Source organism: Vicugna pacos, chromosome 27 (genome assembly GCF_048564905.1).
Source record: "Vicugna pacos chromosome 27, VicPac4, whole genome shotgun sequence".
Taxonomy (NCBI): domain Eukaryota; kingdom Metazoa; phylum Chordata; class Mammalia; order Artiodactyla; family Camelidae; genus Vicugna; species Vicugna pacos.
In genome coordinates this window covers 28,566,702-28,591,382 of record NC_133013.1, presented here as the reverse complement: position 1 = coordinate 28,591,382, position 24,681 = coordinate 28,566,702, and the positions used below count along the sequence as shown (strand labels likewise).

Below are 24,681 nucleotides of genomic sequence, written 5' to 3'. Positions count from 1 at the left end.
GTTCCAGAAGCCTGGGCTACCAGCCTTCAGGCTCTCTCCTGGGGCCCAGACTCAATGAACAGCACCGTCGCGGAGTGGCAGGGAGGACTCTGGCTGCACAGGGCTGGGGGCGGGCAGAGGGGATGGGGTGGTGTCACACCTGGTCCCTGTGCCTGGGTCCGGGGTGTTTTTCTGGGGGGAAGAGGGGGTGCGCGTCCCATCCCTCCAGCTGAGACTGGGCCACCACCTGCTGAGGAGCAGCACGCCCCCCACCCCGTCTCCCCAGCACGTGGGAGCAGGAACTGCGCCTTCGTCTTCTCTGCGTAGACCATCCGACCCTCAGGACGGGCTAGGCGCACGCCGGTGCATCAAAGAACGAACGCGAAAACTGTTCACAGAGCGACTCTCTTTTTTTAATGTTGACTTTTTGAGGGCGGGGACTGCAGGAGGGGAAGCTCCTACAAACAGAAAGTCGGCCAGACAGAACTGCTCTCAACAGTGGTAACAGTAGCGGCCAACGTCCCCTGAGCAGCGGCTGCCGGCACGTCGTGGGTGAGCCCACAGCCCCCAGCGGGGAGGCACTTCTCACAGACCTCCAGCTTTCAGACGAGGAAACTGACACTCGGCAACCAAGCAACTGCACGAACGGCTTCCTGCCAAGAAGCCAAATTCCAACATTTTGAGAGAAGTATTTTTGAAAGAAAAACTATCATCAGGGTTAATCATTGACAGCACATCCGATTAGAACAGCTGTTAAAACAGCATCTGATCCAACTCAAGCGAGCTGTAAACATCGGCTCCAAGAAAGGAAAGGAAAAAACCAATCAAGACGTGGGACAGGTCACACATCCCAGACTGGAAAACCCCTTTCGGCAATCCTGGGCCCCGTGTTCTCCATGAGGCGGCTGGGCTCCCAGGGCAGACCTCCAGCCTCGCCTCCATCCTGGTCCCGCAGAGCCACTGCCTTTGAGCCGGATCCTCAGCCGAGAGCCTGGGAGGGGGTGGGTGCCGCGTGGCGGAAGGACGGCTTCCTCTGGAGAAAGGTGTTTGGGGAGCCTGGTACTGCCTTTGAAAGTTTCCTTTCAAGTGTGGTTCAAAGAAGGCAGCTTTGCAGGTGGAAAAACAGTGTTCCTCAGAAGGAACTAATCTACCAGACACAGGCAGAGAAGCAGCTCAGAGAAGAAACGGGCAGAGATCTTGTGAAATCCAGAATCTGCGCTCCCGACTGGGAGCTGGGAGTGACACCTGCCCCGAGTCTCTGTCAAGATTGTCAGGCAAATAAACGACGGAACACAAGACGGCATGGGGGGTGGGGTGCTCGTGTCCTTTCTCAATCTGCTCAACTTGCCTTGGTAACTCCCATTCACACGACCATCTCCTCATTAAAGCGGGACCTCGAAAACACCCTGCCGTAAGCGGAGGGTACTCGGGCCTTCTCAAAGCACACTGCTCCAGCAAGGCTCTAGCGCTCACATTTGGCCCGGGACACTGAAGGAAAGGAGACGGAATCTGCTCTGGGTCCACACCCCCAGCAGCCTCCTGCTCCTGGTTTTCTGCACCCAGTCTTCAGCTTTTTTTTGTTTTTAAATTTAACTGCTCAAGACACAGCTGCCAGCCTCTTCCACAAGACCATCTCTCCGGTATTCAGTTCTAAACTGCCCCGTGGTCTGTACTGATGAGCTCTTGAAAATGCACACTTCTTTCTAACCTCAGCCAAATAAAAACAAGGAGAGGGAGAAACCCAGCCACGCTAAAGAGCATGTTGTGACCCCAAGACACACAGAAACGCCCGGCTTCTACTCCCAGCTCTGCCTCCAACCTGGCTTGTGCGGCTCTGGGAAAGTCCCTTCCCTCCTCTGGGCTTCCATGTTGCTGTCTGCAAAACAGAGGGACGCATCGGACAACTTACAAGCCCCGGGAGGCGTCACTGGGAGCCGGAGACTGCTGAATGTTCCCGAGCTGCTCTGCGGTGCGTCAGCTCCCCCAGAAAGCTCAGCACAGCACAGCAGAGCACGAGCTCAAAGGGCGGGCAGAGGAGAGGCACGCCATGTCGAGACAGGGGTGGATGCCCATGGCGGGCAACGCTGGGGCCGGCTGGGGCTCGGTCCCGAGGACCAGACTTCATGGTCCGGACCGTTCAAATGTGTCCATCAGCAGAACTGCACACGACAGGCACAGAGCAGGCCAGAGCAGGGATGTCCCATCCGTAAATGTCGAGCAGCTGCTGTCCAGGCTCTTTCCGTGACTCACAAGGAGCTGAAGACGGCCAGGCAAGGGCCCTTCAAGATGCTTCGTTCCGTGGGAAGTAACCGCAGTTCCACGCCTGTGAGATGACAGCCAAGGGGGTGCTGCTGGGTTCCTGCTTCCACTTCTCAAACAAGGGTTTCTTCCTGGGACAGTCAGCGCAGCATCTGGAGAAGAGCAGCGCGCAGGGAGTCTGCAGATGTGCACAAGGAAAACGCGGCGAGGAGAAGGCACCCCAGTGAGAGGCGAGCTACACGCGAAGCCACGTGGAAATGGCGGTTCTCCACCCAGCTCCGTCTGCCGTGCCATGTGACCTCTGGAGAGTCACATCCTGGTGGCCGGCCTCGGGCTGCTCCTCCTGAAGCACGTGTGGGTACTTCGTCTCCTCTGGGGCTCTCGAATTTTAGTCAGGTTTTTACCTGATTCTCTGACTCAGGTCCTGGGGTGTTCAAAGTGAATCAGCCTCATCTTGAATGAAAATCCAAGGGAGAGGGTGGGGTCTGAGCAAAACGAGGAAGCTCCAGCAGCCGGGCACTACCGCCCGCCGGCAATCAAATGTCGGAAGATTCCAGAACAATGCGTCCGGGCAATTTTAACTCAAAATACCCCATTGCATTTCCTAGGCAATTCTAAATTGATAAGCCCTCAATTATCAGACTAAAAGATGGAATTTCCTGCCAGGCAGTTTCTCCTCGGACCTAGCTCGGAGAACACGGAAATAAAGCAAGTGGGGGTTTTATAGCCGGTGAGGGGGGGAGTCCACGGACAGGGAAGGGCAGAGCCTCCAGCAAAACCAGGCAGGGGGTTCCCAGGCCCCGCTCCAGCCCCGCCACGCGCAGGCTCCACGGCGTCCTTCTGAAGGGGGCAAGTAAATGATCCACTTAGCAGCCAGAGAGATAATGACCCCCGCTCCTGGAGGGGCTGGGGAGGCTTACATCACAGGTCGCTCGGTGATAGGTGAGCCTCCTGAAAGGCCCTTTTAGCACTGACATATTGATCAAATTATATATAACTACACCGCCATTAAATATTTATGCTTCTGAGGAAGCCTGCTGAATTCTTTATGCCGAGAGGGATGGAACAAGGAAAGGCCCGGCCCTGCCGTGACCCTGCGGACCCGTCTCCCGGGGGAAGAAGCGGGGCGCTGGCTGGGGCCGGCCTGTGGCACGGGCCCGTGACCTTCACACAGGGTGAGGATGGCAGCGAAGATTCGACACACTCGCCCTTGCCCAGCTAGGGCATGAAAGGCAAGGGAGCCTGAGGGCCGAGCTGTGACGTGTCCCTCCCGCGGGCTCCCCTGAAGGAGTCCCGCCTTCCTTCTCTGTGCCCACCAGAAATCTCAGACACTTTCTGCCCAGAGTCCAGGGAGGAGGGGAGTTGGGAACAGTGAGGCTGAGCGAGGAGGCGGGGCGTGGTGTGGGGGGGACAGACGAAGTGTCTAGGCCACTGACCCTGGGGTGAGTTGGCAACACCAAGTCCAGAGACCTGCATTCCCACCCAGGGATGTCCCGCACTAGGGTCTCAGCTTTCAGGCCATGAAGGAGGCAGATCTGGGCCCAAGATCATAATCAGAGCTCTCAGAAATGAATCAGGCGGCGAGTGAGTGCCCCGTCCTGGGGGCATTCAATGGCAACCCAGCAGCGGCAGGGGTGGACACCACTCCCTGGGAGGGGCCTGGAAAGATGACAGCCAGGTCCCTCTCGGGCTCTAAGACTCGAGACTTTCATTTCTCAGACTCTCAGTTTCCATCCACCGGCTTCCTGTTAACAAGATCCAATCATCTCTAAATATTTGTTCACTTTAATTTCTTGGTTCCCAAACACATTGAACTCTGCTTGCCTCCCACCCCCACTCCAGGGAACAGCCCTCAAAGAGCTTGCTTGTGTAGATGGAACAGGGAAAGCCTTTCCAGATTACACCTTCCCCCAGCACTGCCCATTCATCTCAGGCGCCGCCAACCCCCCTCCTCTCCCTCCCACCTCTCCCGTCCCTCCCCTCAGATAACCCCCTGCCCGCCTCCCCCACCTTCCCAGACTCCATTGGCCAACTACTGCCAGGAGGAAAAATTCTCAATTCATCCCTGTGGGGTTGCCATGGCAACCCCCGCCACCTAATCCCCCTTGGAACATTATGCAAATCTCCCTTTGCCCCTCAACAGGCTGTAAAAGTCACATTACCCTTGCAGACGCAGCTCATTAAACCTGGGGGGTCTCCTGTAAGGTCAGGGCTACAAAGTACTAGCTATGACTTTTTAAGGACGGGGCTCTGTGGGAAACTGGGTGGGGTGGGAAGGGGAAATGAGGTGTCAGGGAAGAGACAGACACTGGGCAGAAACAGCCCCATTTTATCCACCGGCCACCAAGAGCATGCCCCTTCCTTAGACTGAAAGGGTCAGAGGGGCCGCTCTTCCCCAGACAAGGACGGCAGGAATGGTGGCATTTCATAGGCCATAAAAATCACGATCAGTTATTCTGAAACTCGTTTATATGATCAGCCCTTTCTCAGACTGGCCTCCTCCAAAACCACCATCACATCTCATTGTACAGATGAGAAAACAAAGCCCAGAGAGGGCCCCGTGGCCCTAGGTCACACAGCAAGACAGTGGCTGCAGAGCCAGAATTCCTCCCCCTCCGTCAAGGGTTGTCACCCAGGCCAGACTTCGCTCCCCAGGGGACATTCGGCAACGTCTGGAGAGATTCTTGGGTGTCATATGAAGTGCTGCTACTGAAAACCAGGAGGTAAGGTGGGGGATGCCCAGGACAGCCCACCACAGGGAATTACCCGGCCCCCCACCTTCGGACAGACGCCCAGGACAGCCTCACTGCTGGGAGTGACCCGGCGCCCAAACGCCAACAGAGCCCAGGCTGGGGAGGCCTGAGCTACACACCACTGGTGCTCCTGTTTGACTGAACTCTTAACAGCTTTGCCTGAGAGCTTCCCAACACTGCGGTCAGAGCCCCGAAGCACGAACGCGTGGGTCTGGGGCTGGGCAACTGCGGAGAACACAGACTCCAACACGGCCCCGGGTGAAGATCGCCCATCCAAGTGAAGCAAGCCTTGTTTCCAGGTCTGAACCTGCCCCCGGCCCGCCGTGAGGCGACGATCGAGCCCCCGGTCCACCGTGAGGCGACGATCGAGCCGCTTCACCTCTGGAAATGTCAGTGTAGCTACCTTCGGATGATGCACATGGCGTCTACACTGTGGGGCTGGCAGGTGGTGCGCGTGGTGCCTACGCTGCTGCGGGACTGGCGTGTGAAGCCAACAAGTCCCCAGCGAGAAAGGGGGCTGGGAACTCTTACAACACCCACAGCACCAAGGAGCTCGACCTGGCACCTTTGTGAAAAAGGATTTATCAAAGACCCACCAGCAGGAGGCCTGGGATTAAGAAAGCGGCCTGCTCAGGGGAGGGTGAGGGAGAGCCAGGCCTGCTCAGGGGAGGGTGAGGGAGAGCCAGGCCTGCTCAGGGGAGGGTGAGGGAGAGTCAGGCGGAGGCCCCTTGAGAAGCAGGCAAGGAACAGGTAAGAGAACAGAAACCAAAAAGATCTACGAGAGAGGACCCCCACACCCACACCCACACCCTGCCCCCTTAAGGGGTGCCTGCAGGCCGGGCTCCTTGGCGCCACACACAGGTACCGGGTGACAGGGAGGCCAGAGTCAAGCCATCAAGCCGTCGGGGCGGGGCGGGGGTGGGGGAGCCCTGGCAGGGGTGGGGCGGCTCTTGGGGCTGTAACGCTTCTCCTCATTTCAGGTCAGCTTCTTGGGGGCCCTGTTTCTCTGGGATAAAGTGGGCAGCACTGGGAGATAAGGCAGTCACCCCCAGCCCCTCCTGGGTCTTGTCCTTGGACTTCTGCTCTTAGGCAAAGCAAGATGGGAATTGGACGCAGCCCTCTCCAGGGTGAGGGAGCTCAGAGAAGGGCCCCCTTCTCTCCTCAGAGGAAGGGTTTAAACAGAAGCTAGTGACCCGGTGTTCACCGCCTCCACCCGCCCCGTCTCATCCCGCCAGGCCTCTCAGCCCCTCCTTCTAGACCATCTGGTACCACCTGTGGCTTCTTCCAGGCCCAAGAGTCTGCCCGACCTCTTTCTGGACAAAAAGTCTGATGGTTCCCGGGCCCCACCCCAACCTTAGATGGAGGATGGACTCCGGTCCCTTGCCCCTCCCAGCAGAAATCACCCCTGGTTCAGGAAGCACACCCCTGCCAGGATGATCAGGTTGACTCAGGACAGACCTGTTGAGGGCTCTCCCGAGGGAGGTGTTCGGGGTGTGGGCAGAAGGCCCCTGCTGCCAGCCCCTGGACAGGACACACTCACGTCCTGGCTGGGTGGTGTGGAGGAGTCTACAACCGAGGCCCGCCCAGCTGACCAGGAAGAGGCCCTCCCGTGCCCCCACGCCGAGGCCCCTCCCTCCACTAGAGGGAGGACGCCGCTGCTGCGCAAACTGAAAAAGAACCTCTCCCGCTGGGCTGGCAGAATTCAAACAAACAAACAAAACAGCCAAATAGCTGGGAACCATGGTTATCGAGGATTTAAAAGGGCACGGGGATAAGGCCAAGGCCCAGACAGACAAGCGCAGCCCACCGTTAACCTCCAGGCCCTCGCCCCAGTCTCCTGCACTCGGTGCATCCAGTCCGCACTCAGCGGGCTCCTCAGCTCCTCCCTAGCCCTTATCCCCCTTCCCTGTATCTCTGCTTCATCATATCTCCCCCAGATATCTCCTTTCTTCTCCTCACACTAAAACTGCCATGTGAGACAGGAAAAAAAAATGCTTAAGCTACATTAAAGATGCGTTGAAACAAAGGTTTATGACACTTTCACGTTTCTGCCTGCAGTCACGACTCTCACAGCCACAGGCCTCTCTCAGAAACCCAGGGAAGCCTTGTATCCTTCCCAGAACATCCGTAATGCTCCACAGCGTGGGGGAGACCCCCAGCCTGGAACATACCCATCCTGCAGGCCCCCACAAAACACACAGTGTGTACAGTGCAGGCTGTTAGCACAAAGCGGCTTTACCCCCAGGGCAATGCCCTCCCCACCTCCCACCCCCGCCTCAGTTTAAGCACACAGCCCCGTGGCCCATGGAGTGTACAGGTCACCGTCACACCCAGGCCCCTTGGGCCATGATCCGGTCCTTTTTTTGGGGGGGGGGGTTCCTGGACCCAATGCCTGTGATTTAAGGTTTCTAAGATGAAAATGTCTCACGTGCTTTGCAAACAATCAAGTGCTACAGAAACACGGAAGGGCTGTGCTATTAGAATCTACAGTGTTTGTCAGATCAAGATTTTCACGTTGTCCTCAATACAGGCCCTCTCCTGGGATTTTGTGGAGGTGGCAGCAGCTGCCCCAGGACCCCGTCTGTGATAGGGGAATGAAACAGGAGAGAACGGGGCTATGGCCACAGCCCAACTCCACCCCGACGCCCCCGGAACCCAGCGGCTCAGCCCCGCTCCTGGGAACTTGGGCCCCCCGCCCCCACCCCCGTCAGGCACAGGGCGTCACTGGCAAGGAGCTTTGCTGACAGCAGGTGTAGGGAGCCTCTCCCCAAAAGGCTGTCCTGCCTTCAAAGTCATGAAGTCAGCGGGGGGAGGGGCAGGGAGGGGTTTGTCCTCAGGCAAAGTCTTCAGGGCTGAGTACACGGTCCCCCAGTAACCCCCAGGCTGGGGTGACCCTCCCTTGAAGACTGGAAGCCCCTGTCCTACCCGCTCGCATGGTCTCCAGAGGGGCCTCCTGGCACCTGGTAGGAGGGGCTTGAAGGTCCCTGATCTGATGCACCGAAGGGCGACCTCTTCCCTGCCAAGGTGGCCTCTGCCTATACATCCACGGTGACAAGGTGACAGCTTGGAAGCCTGCCCGCTCCACCCTCATGCTGACTGTGCAACATCGTTAGCAAACAATAGAAGCCAACATCGCTGCGGGTGAGACCCGCGACTCCCCCATCCCCTCCTCCAGGAGACCCTGGCGGGGAGGCACCGCCCCTCCCCGCATGCTGCCCCCAGGGGACGATGCCTCAAACCTTCCACGCGTGGCTGCAGGAAATTCCCCTTCCCCAAGTTTCCCCTTGGCCCCAACCTGAGAGGGAGCGTTCACTGTGCAAGGCAAGAGCAAGAAAAGCAAAAGCCAGGAGAGAAGAGCAAAGCGAAGGGGAGAGAAAGCGTCTTGGCTGCGCGTCTCAGGGAGCATTTGTTGAAAACAAGATATTGTCCCTCTAAGCATATAAAAACAAGGCCCTTGAGCGCGCAGTTCTCACTCTGGTGCACAATCACGGTGCTTTCAGCTGTCTCGCGCTGCTTCAAGTGCTCTCTCCAGCCAGCCTGTCAATGGCATGTTGAAAGCTATTTTGCTGGCTGCTGTCATTAATAGCGAAGTGGAGAGCTGGGCTGATGAGAATTAAATATGGGGGAGGGGGGCGGGTCATACCCAGTCATTACGGAATTACCAGTGTGCGAAAGAAGACAATGCCCCTCCGGGGGCTGAAGTTCAAACCAGCACATGACGGTGGGGAAGCTGGCGGGGGAGGGGGGCCCAGACGGCAGGCAGCGTCCCCCAGCCCCGGCCCGGCAGATGGACGCGGGCCAGCCCTGGAGAGCCATCTGCGGACGGAGGAGCCACAGAGTCGGAGTGTGAGAGCAGAGAGGCCTCAGAGATCACTTTGCTGCCACATGTCACCACCTTGCCTCACCCCCAAGTGGAGCCCCCCTCCACCGCCCACTCGGAGGACGTGTGGACTTGGGGCTTCCAGACACACCTCGCTGCCTCTCCCAGGGGAGCCTCCTGCCTAGCGAACGCCAATCCTCCGCTTTAAGCTGCGGCTCGGGTGGCAGCCCTTTCTTTGCTGACCGTGTAGTCTTCTCTTCCCTGACCCGACGACTCCCCTTTGTGGGGAGGAATGAGCTGCTCTGTCCTGGGGGCTCCCGGGGCTCCTCCGCCTGTGACACTGGCCCTGTTAGCACTTACCTCACTGCATTGCAATGACTTACTTAGATGCCCGACTCCCCCCTCACCCTGCGGAGGAAACGGTGTCCACGGAACCAGCCCGGGCCCACACCCAGCACAGCCCAGGCCCCTAATAACCACCTTGGGAACCAGTCCAATCCCCTCATTTGACTGATGAGGAACCTGGATGCTGAGCGGCAGCAAGAAGCCTGCAGGCCAGCCCACCACGTACAGCCCCCCCCCCCCCGGGGCTCAGGGAGTGGGAATCCCACCCTCTGACGGCCCAAGAACGCTCAGCGGAGAAAAGCCACGTGCTTACTGAGCAGCTGGCATGTGCTAAGTGCACGTGGCAGGCCTCAGCGGAGGGGCTTCCTCAGACAGGCACGCAAGACCCTGCAGCGTGGGGGGCCCTCCTGCACGCTGATCACAGCGGGGCACCCCCACCACCTGGCCTGGACCACCTGCTTGCCCCTGGCTCCCCGGTACTTTGTACACACGGGAGAGAAAAACATTCTCCTGCACAGGAAGGAGAAGGGCATTCACCCCTTGACTGACTCACTCCTACAACAGAAAGGAAATAAAGGGCCTCTGCCACAGGCTAGGCCCCTCCTGTACTAGGTGGGGAAGGAGGACTCCCCAGACAGAACGGAGAGCCCCGTGCCTTCCAGGAGCCCCTGGCCCAGCAGGCCTCACAGGGAGTCTTCAGTGAGCAGCCAGGCCCCCCCCGCCCGGGACCAGCTCTCCTCGTCAGCAGGCCTGCCCGCCTCCCAGGTCGTCTCCGTGATACACGTACGGGAAGGAAGAGAGCCAGAGGGACACCCAGACTCTCACTTGCCAGCAAGAAAGAATAGGGTCCAGAGCAGACTGGGGAGGGGACGCTCCTCCTAGGTGGAGAGGACGGGGCGAAGGCAGCTTTGAGCTCGGCAGACCCCAAAGTAGAGCGAGGCAGGCCCCCAAGGACAGCGTGACGAGAGAAGAGGCTGTTCTGGAGATGAGCGACCAGGCAAGAAAAGTTAGATGGAAATTAGAGCGTAGAGGGGCTCTTGGATGCCAGCGTTCTGGCCAAAGTAAATGACAGTCAAAGGCATTTTCTCTGACTCAACCCAGATGCCACACAAATAGGCCTGCCCTGTATGGGGACCCATGTGTCCCGTTCAGCTTGAGTGGCCCCAGCTTCTCCCTACCAAGACAGACTCCTGTGCAGGCCTTTTGGCAGGGTTTTGATAACCTCGCCACCTGCTGGCCCCTCTCTGGTCACAGAAGTGCAAGTCTGGTACCTGGGGGTCTTCCAGGCCAAGCCCCTTTCCACGCAGGTGTGAAGACGCAGAGAGAGGAAGCCACAAATGGAGCCCGCCCTGTGCTCACGGCCACCCCCACGGCCAGACCCATCCTCGGGTGAAAAGTTCGCAGGTTTTACCACTTTACCTCACCCAGGAACCTGACCTCGGGGATTGCAAGCCAAGCGCTGGGTTTATTACTACGCACACTGAATCATTAGTTGTGTAAATAGCCGGCAATTCGGAAGAGGACCATGGGCGAAGGCGACCCAGCTGACAGGGTTATACAACCCGAAATACGGGACTTTGGACTTCAGTGTAGCCACGTTTGTGGCCTTAGCCTCCCGAGGTAACAACGCAGAGAGAAGCAACAGCAGTTCAAGTCCCAGAGTGCTACTGGCTCCTAGGCCAGCACTCTTCACTTCCTGAGCTTTGCCGGGAGACCTGGGATGGGGGGAGGAGCTGCAGCAGCTCCTCCGACAGCACGAGGCTGGATGGTTCCAGATCCGCCAGCTCCCGTCTGGGCCTCGGTTCCTTCCTGTGTAACTTGAAAGGTTTGCAAGGGAAGCCAAAGGGCTCTCTCCCAGTGAGGAAAGAAACTTAGGGGCATGGGTGCTCGGTGACAGGAAAAGCATTGCCATGACACTGCCCCCAACTCAGAAGGCCTCAGGCCCTCTCCCAGCACCCCTGCGCTCACTGACGCGGGGGGGAAAGACGGCCCGCCCCAGCTCCTCAGCTTCTTGGAGCATCAGGGCCTCGAAGCCAGTGCACTAGAGCTCCCTGGCAGTGCTCGCCTCCAGCCTGGCTCTGCGACTGCGGCTGACGCTGGAGAGCGTCCGCCCCTGCGGGAATGGGATGGGAGCTGACGAGCCGGCCGTCGGCACCTCCCCAGCCCTGCTGAATCGCCCCGCCACTCCACCTGGAACTGGACGCTTGGTGGAGGTGGGTGTCCTCTTAAAGCCTCGGGCCGGCCCGTGATTCTGTAATTCTCTCTTTGCCACAACTCAGGAGGGAGGCAGAGAAGGGAGGAGAAACCATTCACTGCTTCCCTGGGATCTGACAACTTGGAAAAGGAACGCAAGGGAGACCAGAGAAGCAGCCAGGAAGGGAGCCAGCCACGGTGAGTTTAACCTCTCGGTAAAATAAAAGTGGGCCGGATGCACCTTGTCAGCTGCCCTCTGTCAATACTCAGGCCCATCTGGGAGGACCTGAGGTTCTCAATGAACAGGCATTTCCCACAGAGCCAGCAAAGAGCTTCTGAAAAAAATATGTGGTGGTGCTGGTAAGGGGGGTGTGTGTGTGTGTGTGTGTGCGGGCACGCAAGCGAACTGAGGACGGCCACACTTCCCAAGGTGCTAGCTCTGGAGATCGGTCTATTATATAAAAGTACAGACAGTCCCCACCCCCACCCGAGCCTCAAGATGAGGAATCCAGCCTGTTTGTTCCAGGCAGATGTGATCACACGAACAGTCAAGTCTAGAGGGCAGGACACTGCATGAATAATTCAAGCACTCCAGTCACTTGATTGTGTGTGCAGATAAAACACCAGTCGACCGCTAAACAGGTCAGCTGATAAACTTGTTTGCTCAGGCCTAACCACCATCCGCCAAGTGCACCCGAGACCCACGCTACAATTAGTGGCCGGTTTTCTTCTGCAGAGCCCTCGCCCGCCCAGGGAGTGGCGGGCCCCATGAGGTCAGGCCTGCATTTCTCAGCGCCAGGTTTCTTCACCTCCTTGCCTCTTTGTTCCTCCACAGCCACAGGGTGATTTCACCAACTCCAAGATTACCATAAACCCTGCAAAGGCTGTGCACCCAGAGCGCACACATTCCTGCTGGGAAGCAAGTCGGGGCGGGGGCTGGAGGGCAAAGGTGAGTGGCACGCGGGGCGAGGCCACTAGTTCTGGAATCCCAGGCCCAGACTGGAGTCCCAGCTCTGCCCTCCTGGCCTCCAAGCCTCCGTCTCGTTGCCTAGAAAAAGAGGGCAGAGTCCCTCTATCTGCCTCTGGCAGCTGAGAGGAGTCACTGGGACCCTGGAGCCAAACTTCAGGCATCCACCCCCTAAGAGCCTGGCTGGGGACCGGCCAGAAGTCCCAGACGCACACAGCTGCTCGTCATGTAAATGGGTTAAGAAGGTTCACTCTTCCTGGGCTCAGAGCGTCCCCAGGGCTCCAGGCCGCAGCTTCGCCCTAGCAGCCGAGGTGGATTCTTTGTGCCAAAGAACCATCCACTCACAGACAGGGGAACACCACTCCTGCAGACCTCAACACGCATCGACGTATTATGCCTTAATTGTGAAGCTCTTAGAAGAACGGCTGCTGTAAATTTTCAACCTGGGTGCAATTACCTGCTTAAAACACACCCAAGACACCAAGCGCAGGAAAAGAAGGGGTGCAGAAAGGGAGGAGGTGGCACCTTGCGTAGCAGCCCCCGGTCCCTGCCCGCCAGGGACCCTGGCTGTACTTCACGCGTTCCTGCGGGATGAGTCAGACCCAGTCAGCCCCCCTAAAGCTGGTCTCACGCGGACTCCTGGGGAGAAGCCGCCTTAGTACAGAGTGGAGTCAGGAAGTAAAAGCCTGGTAGCCTTCATGGGCCTCCCTAAGGAGCTGATCCCTGCCCCGCTCCCCATATCACTCAAAAACCCTCCCCCCCCCCAGGGGAAAGCAAACTAGGCTCTCTGCGGAGCCACTGGGGCGGCCGCGATGGACAAGCACTCCAGAGGTCACCTGCCCTGGGCCCCGCCCCCTTAGAGAGCAAAACTTAAACCTTGTAAACCACTGTTACTTTAGAGCAGAAAATCCATCCGAGTCACGGTCACCAAAGGCTAGAATGAGTCAACAGGCTTCTGAGATTTCAAGAACACCAATTGTTAAAAAGAACAACCGGCCCGCGCCATTTATCCGTGCCAAGGCAACGCTAATCGCTGGCCAAGCCAAATTATAGGCAGCCTCTCCTCAGAACACAAATACACAAACAGGCCTCGCCCACAGCCCAGCCCAGCACCCAGGACGAGTTACTGATAGGCACCGAGATAAAGGTGCTTGTATTTGCCCGGCTTGAGGCAGACTGTCATTAGAAGAGTGACAATACAGGGCAGTTTACATATCCATCAAACACCGACACACTAGCTAAACTGGTTTGGCTTCAGGGTTTCAAAGCTGAGCTCAACCCCCAGCCATCTCAGCAGTCCTGGCTGGGCTGCCCCTGGGCATGTTACTTCACCTCCCTGCTTCATCTTCCTTCTCTGGAAACTGGGAAGGACGGGGGCTGCCTTCAAATTAAGATGAGATGAGAAGGCTTTCTCACACAGGGAAGGCCTTGGGTTGGGTTTCATTCTGGCTTTACATTTTTAAGCAGTTGGTGGCCTGTTCCCTTAAATTTTGACAGCTCAGCCTGGCTTTTAAGATTCTTGAAGTTTAATCTTATCAAGGCAGAACATCACATTTTTCCCAATACACACACACACAAACCCTTCTGCCTTTCCTCTTGAGAATTTTATATTAAAACAGATTAAAAAAAGCAGCCAGCCACCTCTAGGTTTCAAGAGTCTGTAAAGCAGATCCTGAAGGGAAAACTTCCCTTTTGCTCCTTTCCCCTCCACCAAGATCGAAGACCGGGACAAACTTCACAAGCTCAAATGGTAAAAGCTCAACACATCCACGGAATTGGCCAAGCCTCAGACCCTGCGTGTCAAGGGGAGGATGCAATCACTCGTCAAGGAGGAGGAGAAGGAGTAGAAGAACTAGGCTCATTTTCAAAAGAAGGGGCCATTAAAAGAAATCCTCGTATTGTGTCAGATGTTTTAAACGAGATACGTGGCTTAAAGCGCTCACCTGCTTGTGCATCTCAATGTTCAAGCCATAGGACATCTCGTAGTACTGAAAGCAAGAAGAACTGCCGTTAACGCACGACACTGAAACCTGCTCGCTTTCCGAAATCAGCTTTTCGGAAGGTTTTGACCAAGCGATGCTTTTATGATACATTGCTCAAGTTTAAACCAAACCCCAAGCCAGCTACTGGGGCTGAAGAGCTGACCACCGGCGAGCCTTGTTCCCATCACAGCGGGACATCCCAGTGCAGCAGTGTGAGAGCTGGGCCCCCCTTCCGCAAGCACTGCCTGGGCCACAGATCCTGTTTATACAAGGTGCGGGTTCACCAGGGACCAATCTGCACCCTGGGACCCTCTCGTCTTCTGAGATTTATTTAGCAATGTGTTGAAGGTCTCTTATGTGGAAAGCAGTGCAGGGAGCCTGGCTTAAGTACTTTCCATGCCCTCTTCGCCAAGGGAAGATTTAAACTCACTGGAACAGACTCTGGGAAAGGAGGGGATGTCTATGTACTGCCCAGGACTGGCAAGATTCTCAGCTAGGGGATCCCTGAGAGAGGAGTAGAGGCAGAAGGCTTTAAAAGGCTCCTCAGAAACCCCTGGGAAGACAAGGGGTAGGCAGAGGGCTTAGTCCCACTCTGGCTAGATCCCAGGGTTGCAAAGCAGCAAAGTTTCCAAACAGCCCCAGGAGGTCTCTAGGGGAGATTTCCAACCAACCCAGACGTGGGCTGATACAATCCTATCTTACCAGCCAAGACAGGGCAGCCAGCCCTCTGGGGAACCTTCAAAACGCGAATGAAAGGGGCACAAAGGTAGCACACAAGTACCTGGCCTGCGGTTGGGTTTCCCTTTCTGCTCCTCCTCTCACCCACCCTCCTCCAAGTGATGGGGCCAAGGGAGGCTGGGGAGGGGTCGGAGGGCACACTCGGATGACACCCGCCTGCAGGGCTGCCCTGCGGCGAGCCAGGCAAGGGGACGCGGCTCCAGGCTCCCCAGCCCCTCGCCGCCCACGGCCCCGGCCCTTCTCACCATCACGTAATGGCGCTGCATCTCCGTCTTCTCGTTCGCCAGCTTGTCGTACTCCACTTTGAGGCTGCGAGGGCAGGAGGAGCCGGCTCAGGCCTGCGCCTGCACAGCCTCCTCCGAGGCCCCGACCCAAGGGCGTCTGGGAGCCACTGCTCCACTTCCCTGACGTCCCCCCGGGGGGACCCCTTATCCCGCAGCCTCGGTCCCCGATACGAGGAGAGGGAGCGAAACAACTTGAAACTCAGGCGGCCCGGCGAGTGGACTTATCCTGGCCGCGGTGGGGTGGCCCCCGATGTTAGCCCTCGACCCCCCGAACCCGGAGCGGGCCTGTCGGCGGCTCCGACCCTCGCCCGGGGGCGGCGCGCGCGGCGCGGGGAGCCCGAAGCTGCAGGCAGCGAAGGGTTAAGGCGCGGCGCTCGGAAAGGGGAAACAAAAGGCGGAGGCCGGGCTGCCCCGCCGCCCTGGGGCCGGGAGCCGGCTCTGTGCTGGGGGTGGGGGGCAGGACCCGCGGCGGGGACGCCCCCACCGGCCTTACCTGTGATACTGAGCTTGCAGGAACTGGAATTCGTCTTTGATCCTGTCACAAGACTCAGCCACTGTGAATTTAAATCCCGGCTGCCCGGGCTGATGGGGAGCCTGGAGACGGCGAGGACAAGACAGGGGAGGGGCGAGGACGTGAGACGGGGCTCCGAGCTGCCCAGGCCCCTCGCGGCTTCCCCCGGCCCCCCCGCCCCCGCCCAACCGGGGAGGCCACCCTCACAGCCCAGAACCTTCCAGCAAGTTTCTCAACTCCCCAACGGGGAGTGGGGGCGCCCCGACTTCTCCCTATTGGCCGCGGGGCTCCCATCCCTTTCACGAAGGGGCTCCCATTCCCAAGTAAGACGGGGGCGGGGAAGACACGCCGAGTGAGTTGGGAGAGTTCGGCGAGGGGGCGGGGGACAGCGTGAAAACAAACAGTTCCCCGGGAGCACAGGCAGCCCCCGACGCCAATTGGGCGGAATTAACCTCCTCTCAACGGCGCCCCCCCATCCCCAACCCCTTTGTGTGAGCGCGCGCGCGCACACACACACGCGCGCACACACACACGCACCATAAAGGTAGCAACAAGCAAAATGGAGGTGCCAGATAAACTGCCTCGTTTACCCTGCCATGATAAATGCTTAAATAAACCGAGTTGCAATTACTCACCGGATGTCTGCCTTGCGGATACATGGCAGGGAGGGGTCGTGATTCCGAGAGCGTGGAAGCGCCGAGAGCCTGGGCCGGGGAGGTGCGGGGGAGGGGGGAGCCGAGCCCCAGCGGGGGGCGGCCGGGAAGCCGGGAGCTCGCCCCCGGCCCCCCCAGCCCGCTCTCGCAGCGAAATCCCAGAGTCGGGCGCCCGCCCCAAGCGGAGACAAAGAGCCGCGGAGCAGGCGGCAAAGTCGTCGGCGGGCGCCGAGGCCGGGCGGCGGGCGCGGGCTTTGTACACTTAGGGCTCGGCGGGCTGCGGCCGGCCGCCTTCCCCCGGCTGCGTGGAGCGCGTCAGGGCCGGGGGCTGCGCGGACATCGTCGTCTCCCCGGCGGGTCCGGCGCGGGGTCCCGAGGTCCCGGGCCCCTCCCGGGGCGAGCGAGGGCGCCCCCCGGATCACTCAGCGCGTCGCGCCGGGACGGGGGCACGCCGGGGCAGCCCCAGCATCCGGGGTGCGCGGTGCGATCCCAGGGGCGGCTCTCGGCGAGAAGAGGAAGGAGACAGGCACAGAGGTGGCGGCTTGGGGCCGCAGGAGCGCCGAAGGGTGAGGGCGGGAGCCCGGCGCGGGCGCTTCGACGCCCCCCCTCGGAGAGGAGAGCCTGCTGTTCCGTCTGCTACTGCCACCGCCGCCGCCGCCGCCGCTGCAAGCCCTTCCCAGGGCCGCCGAGGAAACTCCGAGCTCAGTAGGTGGGAATCAGCCGGCCTGGCATCCTAACTCCAGCAGGCACAGGAAACCGCCGCAAAGGAGTCCTCGCTGCTCGCAGCTCGAGCGCCGTGTCTCCAGCGAGGAGCGCTCGGCGCCGCCGCCGCCGCCTCGGAGCGCGCAAGCAGGAGAGCGCTGGAGGGGAGACGCGGCCGAGACCCGGGAGTTCTGCGGCTTCCTTCCTTCCCCGCGGCCCGGCTCTCCTCTCCGCGCCCCGCCAGTCCCCCCAAACACACACCCAACACACACAGACACACACACACACCAAAAAAAAAAGTGCCCCGGACCTGCGGATACCACACACAGACAGGCGAGGGGGACGAGCACGAGGTCTGAACTGCCGCGAGAGCAGTTCCAAATAGGGACTGAAAAGTAACAAAATAATGTGGCAGCTTCGCCCGGCGCTGGCCAATGGGAGCGCACGGCCCCCACGTGGGGCTGCCGGACTCGGCCCGCGACTGGGCGCCGCCGGGCGCGACGTCACAATGCCCTCTTGTGTCTAAAACTATGCATGAAAAGTAGCAATCAGGCCCTACCCGCTGGTGACTTTCGCATGGGAGTGAAAAACAGCGCTCCTCAGATCAGGAATTAACCGAAAGACATATAATAAATAGATATATATTATATTCCTGGGCTGCTAGGGTGTTTTCCCCCTCCTGTCCTTTTCTTTCCCACGATCTACAGGCAAATAATTATTTGGCAGGAGGGGTAAAGGGGGAAGATAGAGGAATAACAAAAGAAAAAAGACAAGCTGTACAGTCCTCAAAACCTGTGGCTGGTAGTAACGTATCAGTTTATTCTGCGGTAGCGGCGAACGATGCCTCCCTCTAATCTCATTAGGTCTGCAAAGCAGCCCAATTAGATACTATAAAACAAACAGAGTCACTTTGTCACTTTAATGTTTTCACTTCACAAGATTTAGGACCGATAAAATGGTGGCTCCCGAAGTTGCCTCCCACCTTAAGAAATCTGCTCGGAACTGATGGTGCCCCTTTCTGTACCCCTTCTCCTCCCCCCAACCGCCATGGCCCCCGGCTCTTCTTTGTTCCTTCGTCTTCTTTTCGGAAAGCCAAATAAGCAGCGTCTTTGATGTGCGGCGGCTGCCCGCGAGGAGAAGTCCGAGGAACTCCTGCTCGGCCCGCAGCGGCCACCCGTCCCAGCCCGCGCTGTCCCCATTCGGGGCTCCTTCGCGGTAGAGGTGGCTACGCCCTCGCCTCAGCTGCTTACTGAGCGCCGGGCCGGGGAAGCGGAGTCGGGGACGCAGTGGCGGCCTGGCCCCACCGCGGCCCAGGCGCTCCGAGTTCCAACCCGGTTTTCTCAGCCTGCTCCCGGCAGTGTCCCCGCGTCGGCGGAAGCCCGCGGAGGGGCGCGTGCGCGAGCCTGTGGGTGCCTCGGCCGCCAGCCTCGACGCCCCGGGAGGCGCAGACACTCACACACGCGCGCCCGCGCCTCGGGACTCCCCGCGGTCGCCCAGGCCACTCGACTCCGGGGGCCAGTGTGCCTGCAAACCGATAGCCTCGATGTCCTGCGCTCAGGGCTACATCAGGGCGGACGCGCTAGGGGAACGCGGCCCTGGAGAGGCTGGGAGGCTGGGAGGCTGGGAGACCGGCGCGCGGGCCCCAGACCCCACGGGCACCGCCGGGTGGGCAGGCCCAGGCGGGGCCCCGGGTGCCCCCCCCGCATCCCCGCATCCCCGCGAGCCCGCACGCAGCCCGGGCCGGCGGCGCGCCCCGGATCTGTATTCTCCCTCATTAGGAGCCGGAGTGCTCTTTGCATCTTAATGAGGAGCTGAGAGCGAGCGGGCGCTCTGAGGCCGGTGCGAGGGGGTTGCACGTGAGCCCTCGCCTCGGAGTTGAGCCTCCCCGCGCCCCCTCCGGCCGCCAGACCCGAACCGCGCTCCTCTCTCCATTTATTTATTTTCCTAAATAAAAACATAAATCGTGGGCGGCACGCACCGAAGAGGGGGGTGGGGAGAAGCCCGGCTCGACAGATGCGAGCATCTGGCCGCAGCATTCATTAGACACAAAATGGCTCCTCTTCGGAGCTTCCTTTTCCCCTCCCCCTTCTCTGCCCTCCCCCTTACGTCACGGGTGGGCGCACCCGCTTCCTACCCGCCCCGCCCCTTTCTCGCTCCTGCCCCCCACGTGGGGGCCCCTGACCCCGCCCTTGAGCGAAGCCTGGAGGGCCAATCAGAGGTGGCTGGTGGAACTTTCCATTACCGATTGGTGAAGCTGCCGGGCGCTGTCAGTCCGCCTCAGAAGCTGTCAGTCAAAACCACGCGGGGTGGGGGAGCGCTGACAAATGCCGAGGCTTCTGAGCCTCCCGCTTGCAAATAGTGCTTGGAATGGCTGCTTAATTAGCTTTGAATGGCTTTTCCTTCCAGCTCAAACAATCTGTCACTACCATGTGGTATAAAGGAGCCATGCATAAAAAAGTAAGCAGAGGCTAAATATCAATTTGATTTTGTGTATCAAAGGAATATTTTATTTTTCTCCCTAGTAATGAAACGTATCAATTTAAATAATAAAAGGTAAAAAACACACACACAAACCAAAAAAAGAAAAAAGAGAAAGAAAAGAAAAAAAAAAAAAGAAAAAGAGAAAAAGCCAAGCTGCACGGTTCTCCGGCTCCAGTGCAAGCCTGAAACAGGTAATTTCTACGGCCCACGTTCAGGAGGAAGCCTGAAGATTCCTCCCCGCACCCTCCCCCATTAAAAAAACTTGCATTAAGAGTTTTGTTGCTGTCGTCCAGAAGTCTAGAAGGAGTGATGGGGGAGGGGTGGCCTGTAAAAGGGGAGGTGGGGGCGGGGAAGGGGGCAAACTTTAAAGGGAGCTCTTTGAAGCTGCTAATCAAAGTGGAGGGGGGTTTTAAGACCCCATAAAATGGGGGTCCCACAGCAGGTCTCGATTTGGGAGCTGAGAGGAGAGAGGGGAGAGCGGGTGTGCGTCTCGCCCGGATTTATTAAACACAATGCCTTCAAGATGCCCGAGACACGGCCCCTGGTCCGGCCTTCCCTCTCTGTCTCACTCCGGCCTGGGAGACTGGCTCCGACGGCGCCCGCCCGCAGTCCGCGGACGAGCCCAGGGCCCCAGGGCGAGTCTACCCGGACTGTGGCCAGAAGGGCTAGCAGCTCTACCTCGAGTCTGGCTTCGCTCGTGCCCCGACGGCCTCTATCCCGGGGACCCCACGAGCCATGGCGCTCCTGCAGGGCAGACTCACATCGAGTTGACCTGTGAGTCTCCGCGCCAGGCCTGGCACCTCGGAGGAGCCCACGGGACGTGTGATCGACCTGGTTTTGCAGGGAGCCGCCTCCCCTGCAGAGCCCGGCTGGGGGACCCCGCAACGCAGTCAGGAATGATAGAGGTGCCAGAGCGCTTTCTATATACAAGGCAAGACACTGCTACTCGGGCCGGAGGGAAGCGGCCTGGCTGGTAGCCCCACTTCATAGAGTTAAAAGGAGACGCGGAGAGAGAGCTCAGTAATTTGCCCCAAGCTGAGCAAAAGTATGATTCGAATCCCGGGCAATCGCATCGCAGCCAACTTGAGCGCCCCCTTTGCTTGCTGGAGCTGGATCCGTGCAAGCATTTGCTGAAGGAAAGGCATTCATTCATTCACGTTCATTCCCTCATTCATTCTGAGGGTCTGGCGGTGAGGTCACAGGCCCAGCTCCCAGCCCCTGACTTCCACTCGCTCGGCACCCAGCGTCACTCCCGGGCCTCCAGAGCCGTCAGAGCAGGAAGAGGAGCCTAGGGGTAAGCGACCGGGCCAGCACCCTTTCCAGCTCACCACCGCTCTACCCCCCACCACGCCACCCCGCAAATTAGGGAAAGCAAGGAGAAAAGTAATGTTTTATGCTCGAGAAAGAAAAGAAAAGGAAAGGAAAGGAAACAAGCATACAACACCCCGTCCGAGGCGCCGGGCAATTACTTTTAAAGGAGGGGAGTGGAGAGAGTTCAAACGTCTCTGTCTCCAGTTCTAATTGGAAACGTTTCAACTGTTTATGTTACAAGAAGTGTCAGGGTCATTTGCTACCGGAGAGCTGACTTTTCATTGGCTGCTTAATTGAGTACCTCGGAGTCCACCCCACGTGGGAGAGGAATTCCTGGCACAAAAAAAAAAAAAAAGTCACCCGGTGAGACAGAAAGCCCGGCCTGGATTTCCAGAGCGGGGGTTCCCCAGCCTCTCCTTTGGGGCGCAGGGTGGCTGGTGGGCAGCTGATTGCTGGCTCCAAGAGTTGCTTTCAGTGGTTTTTGAAACACAATTGCCAGACACTTCAGAGTGTCAATATATGTTTTCTCCCTTTCCCAGGAATTAAAGGGTCTGGCTTAGGTCAGCCACCAGGCTGTGGCCTCCTGTTTGAGGAAGATCTCAGTGCCTTGGGTGGGGTTTCACATTGCCTCCTCATCCCCCCCCCCCAGCTTCTGCTGGCTTTTATTTTCTGAAGGTCGGTCGCTGGGACTGCCCAAAGGGAAGAGAAATCTCTCCCCACAACCCTTGATCCCTTGACTGATTCTGTAAGGCTTCTGTGATTGTTGGCCTTTGACCCCACTGCTAGGGCAGTAGGGCAGGTCTGTCCCCCCACGCCTGCACTGCCCGTACCCACCAGTTGTCCCCAGCCATCCTCCACAAGCAGGCACCTCACCACTGAGCAAAAGGAAAAGGATTTTTTATTTATTTAACAAACCCTTACATAGTGCTTAACTCTGTCCCAGACACTGTTCTGAGCGCTTGACAAATATTAACACACTTAATCCTCTCACCACGAATGAAGTAGGTACTACCAGTATCACCCCTATTTTACAGGGGGGCAACTGACATGCCATGGTACAAAGACTTGCCCAAAGTCACTTCAGTGGCCGATGGACTTGAACCCAGGCAGTCTGGCTCCAGAGTCTTTATCTCCACTCTGCACCGGCTCTGCAAGCTTGGCTTTCCCGGGAAGGCAGAGTGGGGCTGCAGGGCAGGCCGCAGGAGACCGGAGGGCTCAGCAAGTCCCAGAGGGAGCCGGGAGCCCCTTTGGAGCTCATCCTGCAACCGTCTCGTTTCAGGGAAGGGAACTGAGCTCTGAGAGGTCCAGGGACTTCCCAGGGTCTCCCAACCCCATTTCCAGCTCTCTGGCTGGTCCGAGCTATGCGACCTTGCTCAGCCTCCATTTCCTCATCTGTAAAGTGGAGGTAACAGTCCTGCTCACCTCAGAGGGTTGTTCTGAGGATCGATGGTCGTGTGCATGTAGTACCGAGAGCAGAACCTGGCACAGTGAGTGATCAATGACAGCTGGCTATGGTGGCCATGATGGTGATGCAGAAACGCCGTGTGACTCCACTCCTCGCACGTTTGCTGGCGCCTGCAGAGGTGAGGAAGGTCTGCCGTGCCAGCCCTTGCGGGGAGTGAGCCAGGCAGCAGCCAAGCCCAGGTAGGAACACCAGCTTCCTGAAGCCACTCCTGAGGTCATCCGGCCTTCCCCTCCCTCTCTGAATTCTCATTCTTTAAAAGCATGAGCCTCAGATGTCCTGGGACGTCCCTTGGGCCTGTGTGGGAGGAGGAGGAAGGAGGGAGGGGCGATTCAGAGCCAGGCCTTGGAGGGCTTAGGAGCGGGGTGCAGGCCTGGAGGTGGGGCTGGAGGCAGAGAAAGCTGACTGCCACACAGTGGGGTCCGTAGCACTTCGAGAAGACAAGCCACGAGAATGAAGTATGCGAGGACAAAGCAGTCTGGCTTTGAGGGGGAACAGGGGGGCTCTCAGAGGGCTTCCTGGAAGGGCGGAGCTTGAGCTCAGCCCAGAAGGGTGGGCGGAAGTTCCCATGGGTTAGGGGACCAGGATGAGAGAACACTTGCAGCAGGAGCCCCTCCCCATCAGCCTGCACCGGGGGTTCTCTGCTTCCTTAGATCTTTTCTGTGTTTTGCCACTTGATGAGGTGTTTTGCCCCCTCCTCTAAGACTCACGCCCTCATCCCCACTTCTATTTCAGGCTCCAGTGAAATCTGTCTCTAAAGTCTCCTAAAGTCAAGAGAGAGGAAGCCACTCATTAGTGCCCAGCCCGGGCATCAGGAGGCCTGAGGGTCTGTAAGGCCCTGGGCAAGGCCCTGAAACTCTCAGGATCTTGGTTTCCACATCTATAAAATGGGAATAGTGACACTTGACTGCTTACCTGGAGAGACTCTACAAAACACCTAATCTAGATAAGACCTCACTGGAGGTACCAAAATCTAAGGGAAGCCTTTGCCTTTGGAACGTACACAAGGCCGGACAGCCCCTAATCCCAGGCTGTTTGTGAGCTGAGCTGAGTAGGGTCTAAGCAGGGAAGCAGCGCTGGATAGAAGGAATGATGGGGGTGACAACCTGGCAGGCTGCCTGTAGAGGGTGGCCCTTGGTGTGAATAAGTGGACAGGAAGGGGCGGAGATCCTGACGGGGCCAAGATGCCCAGCCGGGACGTTCGAGAGAGAATGCCGGGATGGCTTGCGTGGCGTGGTGGCAGAGGAGGCTACTACCTCTCTCCGGAAAGCTGAGGAAGCCAGGCAGGGACTCAGTGAGGACCTCGTGCCCACCTGGGACCCAGCGCGGAGCAGGCATGGGATGTGTTTGCTCACCTGTCTTTAGCAGAAGTGGGAGGACTGGAAACGCTCTCCCAGCACTCACTGCATCCAGAGCCGGGCTCGGCCGCATCCCGCTGTCCCCAGGGCGCACTGTGCCGACCTCCACTGACTGAGGGCACAGGGTTTCCGTGCCTCGTGCGGAATGGGGTAAATAGTTATTGAAGTGATTGGACGTCCTAATTAGGAGATTTATGCCGTTTCTTTCTTTCCTTTTTAAGGATTCAAAGTGGAGGCTTAGGAGATTAAGAAATACTTTGCTAGTATTAATGCATCCAACTTCACAAGGGTGAGGCCCACGCCGCAAGAAGTATCCGGCCAGCAGAGGGGAGTGCTCTGGGCCAGGCTGGGTGGTTAAGGCCAGGCTGTTGCCAAGTGCACCTGGTCTTTGATGGCAGGTGGGGGTGGCAGGAGGAAAGAGGAGAGGGTCTGTGTTTGCCTGACAGCTTTGATTTTCACTCTTAAAACTGCTCTCAGCTTTATATCAACTTAGTGAATGAACTGATAAAAGTGTGCTGGCCACATCCAGGCAAGGCAGCGAAGAGTTTCCTTACCTGGTGTGTTCACATGTACCAGTGCTTTTCAGCTGGGAGCGATTTTGCTCCTAAGGGGGTAGTGGCAATATCTAGGGACATTTTTGGTCGTCACAGCTGAGGGCAGGGGTGCTACTGGCATCTGGTGCGGACAGGCCAAGGGTGCCTCTAAGCAGCCGACAGCGCACAGAGCAGCCCGCACAGCCACGGTCTGTCCAGCCCCAGCCGCCCCGCGCTGACGGCGAGGGGCCTGCTGTGCCTGCCTCGCCCAAACCTAGCAAGCAGCAAAGGTCCCTCTGCCCTGGTTTTGCAGATCAGCAAAGTGAGCTACGACAAGGGAAGCTATCGCA

General features: G+C 58.4%; 1 protein-coding gene across 3 annotated transcripts in view; it reads right to left on the bottom strand.

Moving 5' to 3' along the window:
* Window positions 1–17,579, bottom strand: part of TLE3 (TLE family member 3, transcriptional corepressor) — a 43,970-nt gene extending 26,391 nt beyond the window's left edge. For 2 of the 3 annotated variants that reach the window (XM_072951141.1, XM_072951142.1), the window contains exons 1-4: window positions 16,467–17,579; window positions 15,814–15,914; window positions 15,282–15,345; window positions 14,260–14,304 (exon numbers count right to left, since the gene is read on the bottom strand). In XM_072951141.1, the coding sequence (XP_072807242.1) occupies window positions 14,260–14,304; window positions 15,282–15,345; window positions 15,814–15,914; window positions 16,467–16,490 (234 nt within the window). In that variant the 5' untranslated portion in view covers window positions 16,491–17,579. Of the gene's footprint in view, window positions 1–14,259; window positions 14,305–15,281; window positions 15,346–15,813; window positions 15,915–16,048; window positions 16,172–16,466 lie in introns of those variants that run through there. The other variant, XM_072951143.1, reaches the window with a different exon arrangement.
* Window positions 17,580–24,681: the final 7,102 nt, after the last annotated feature.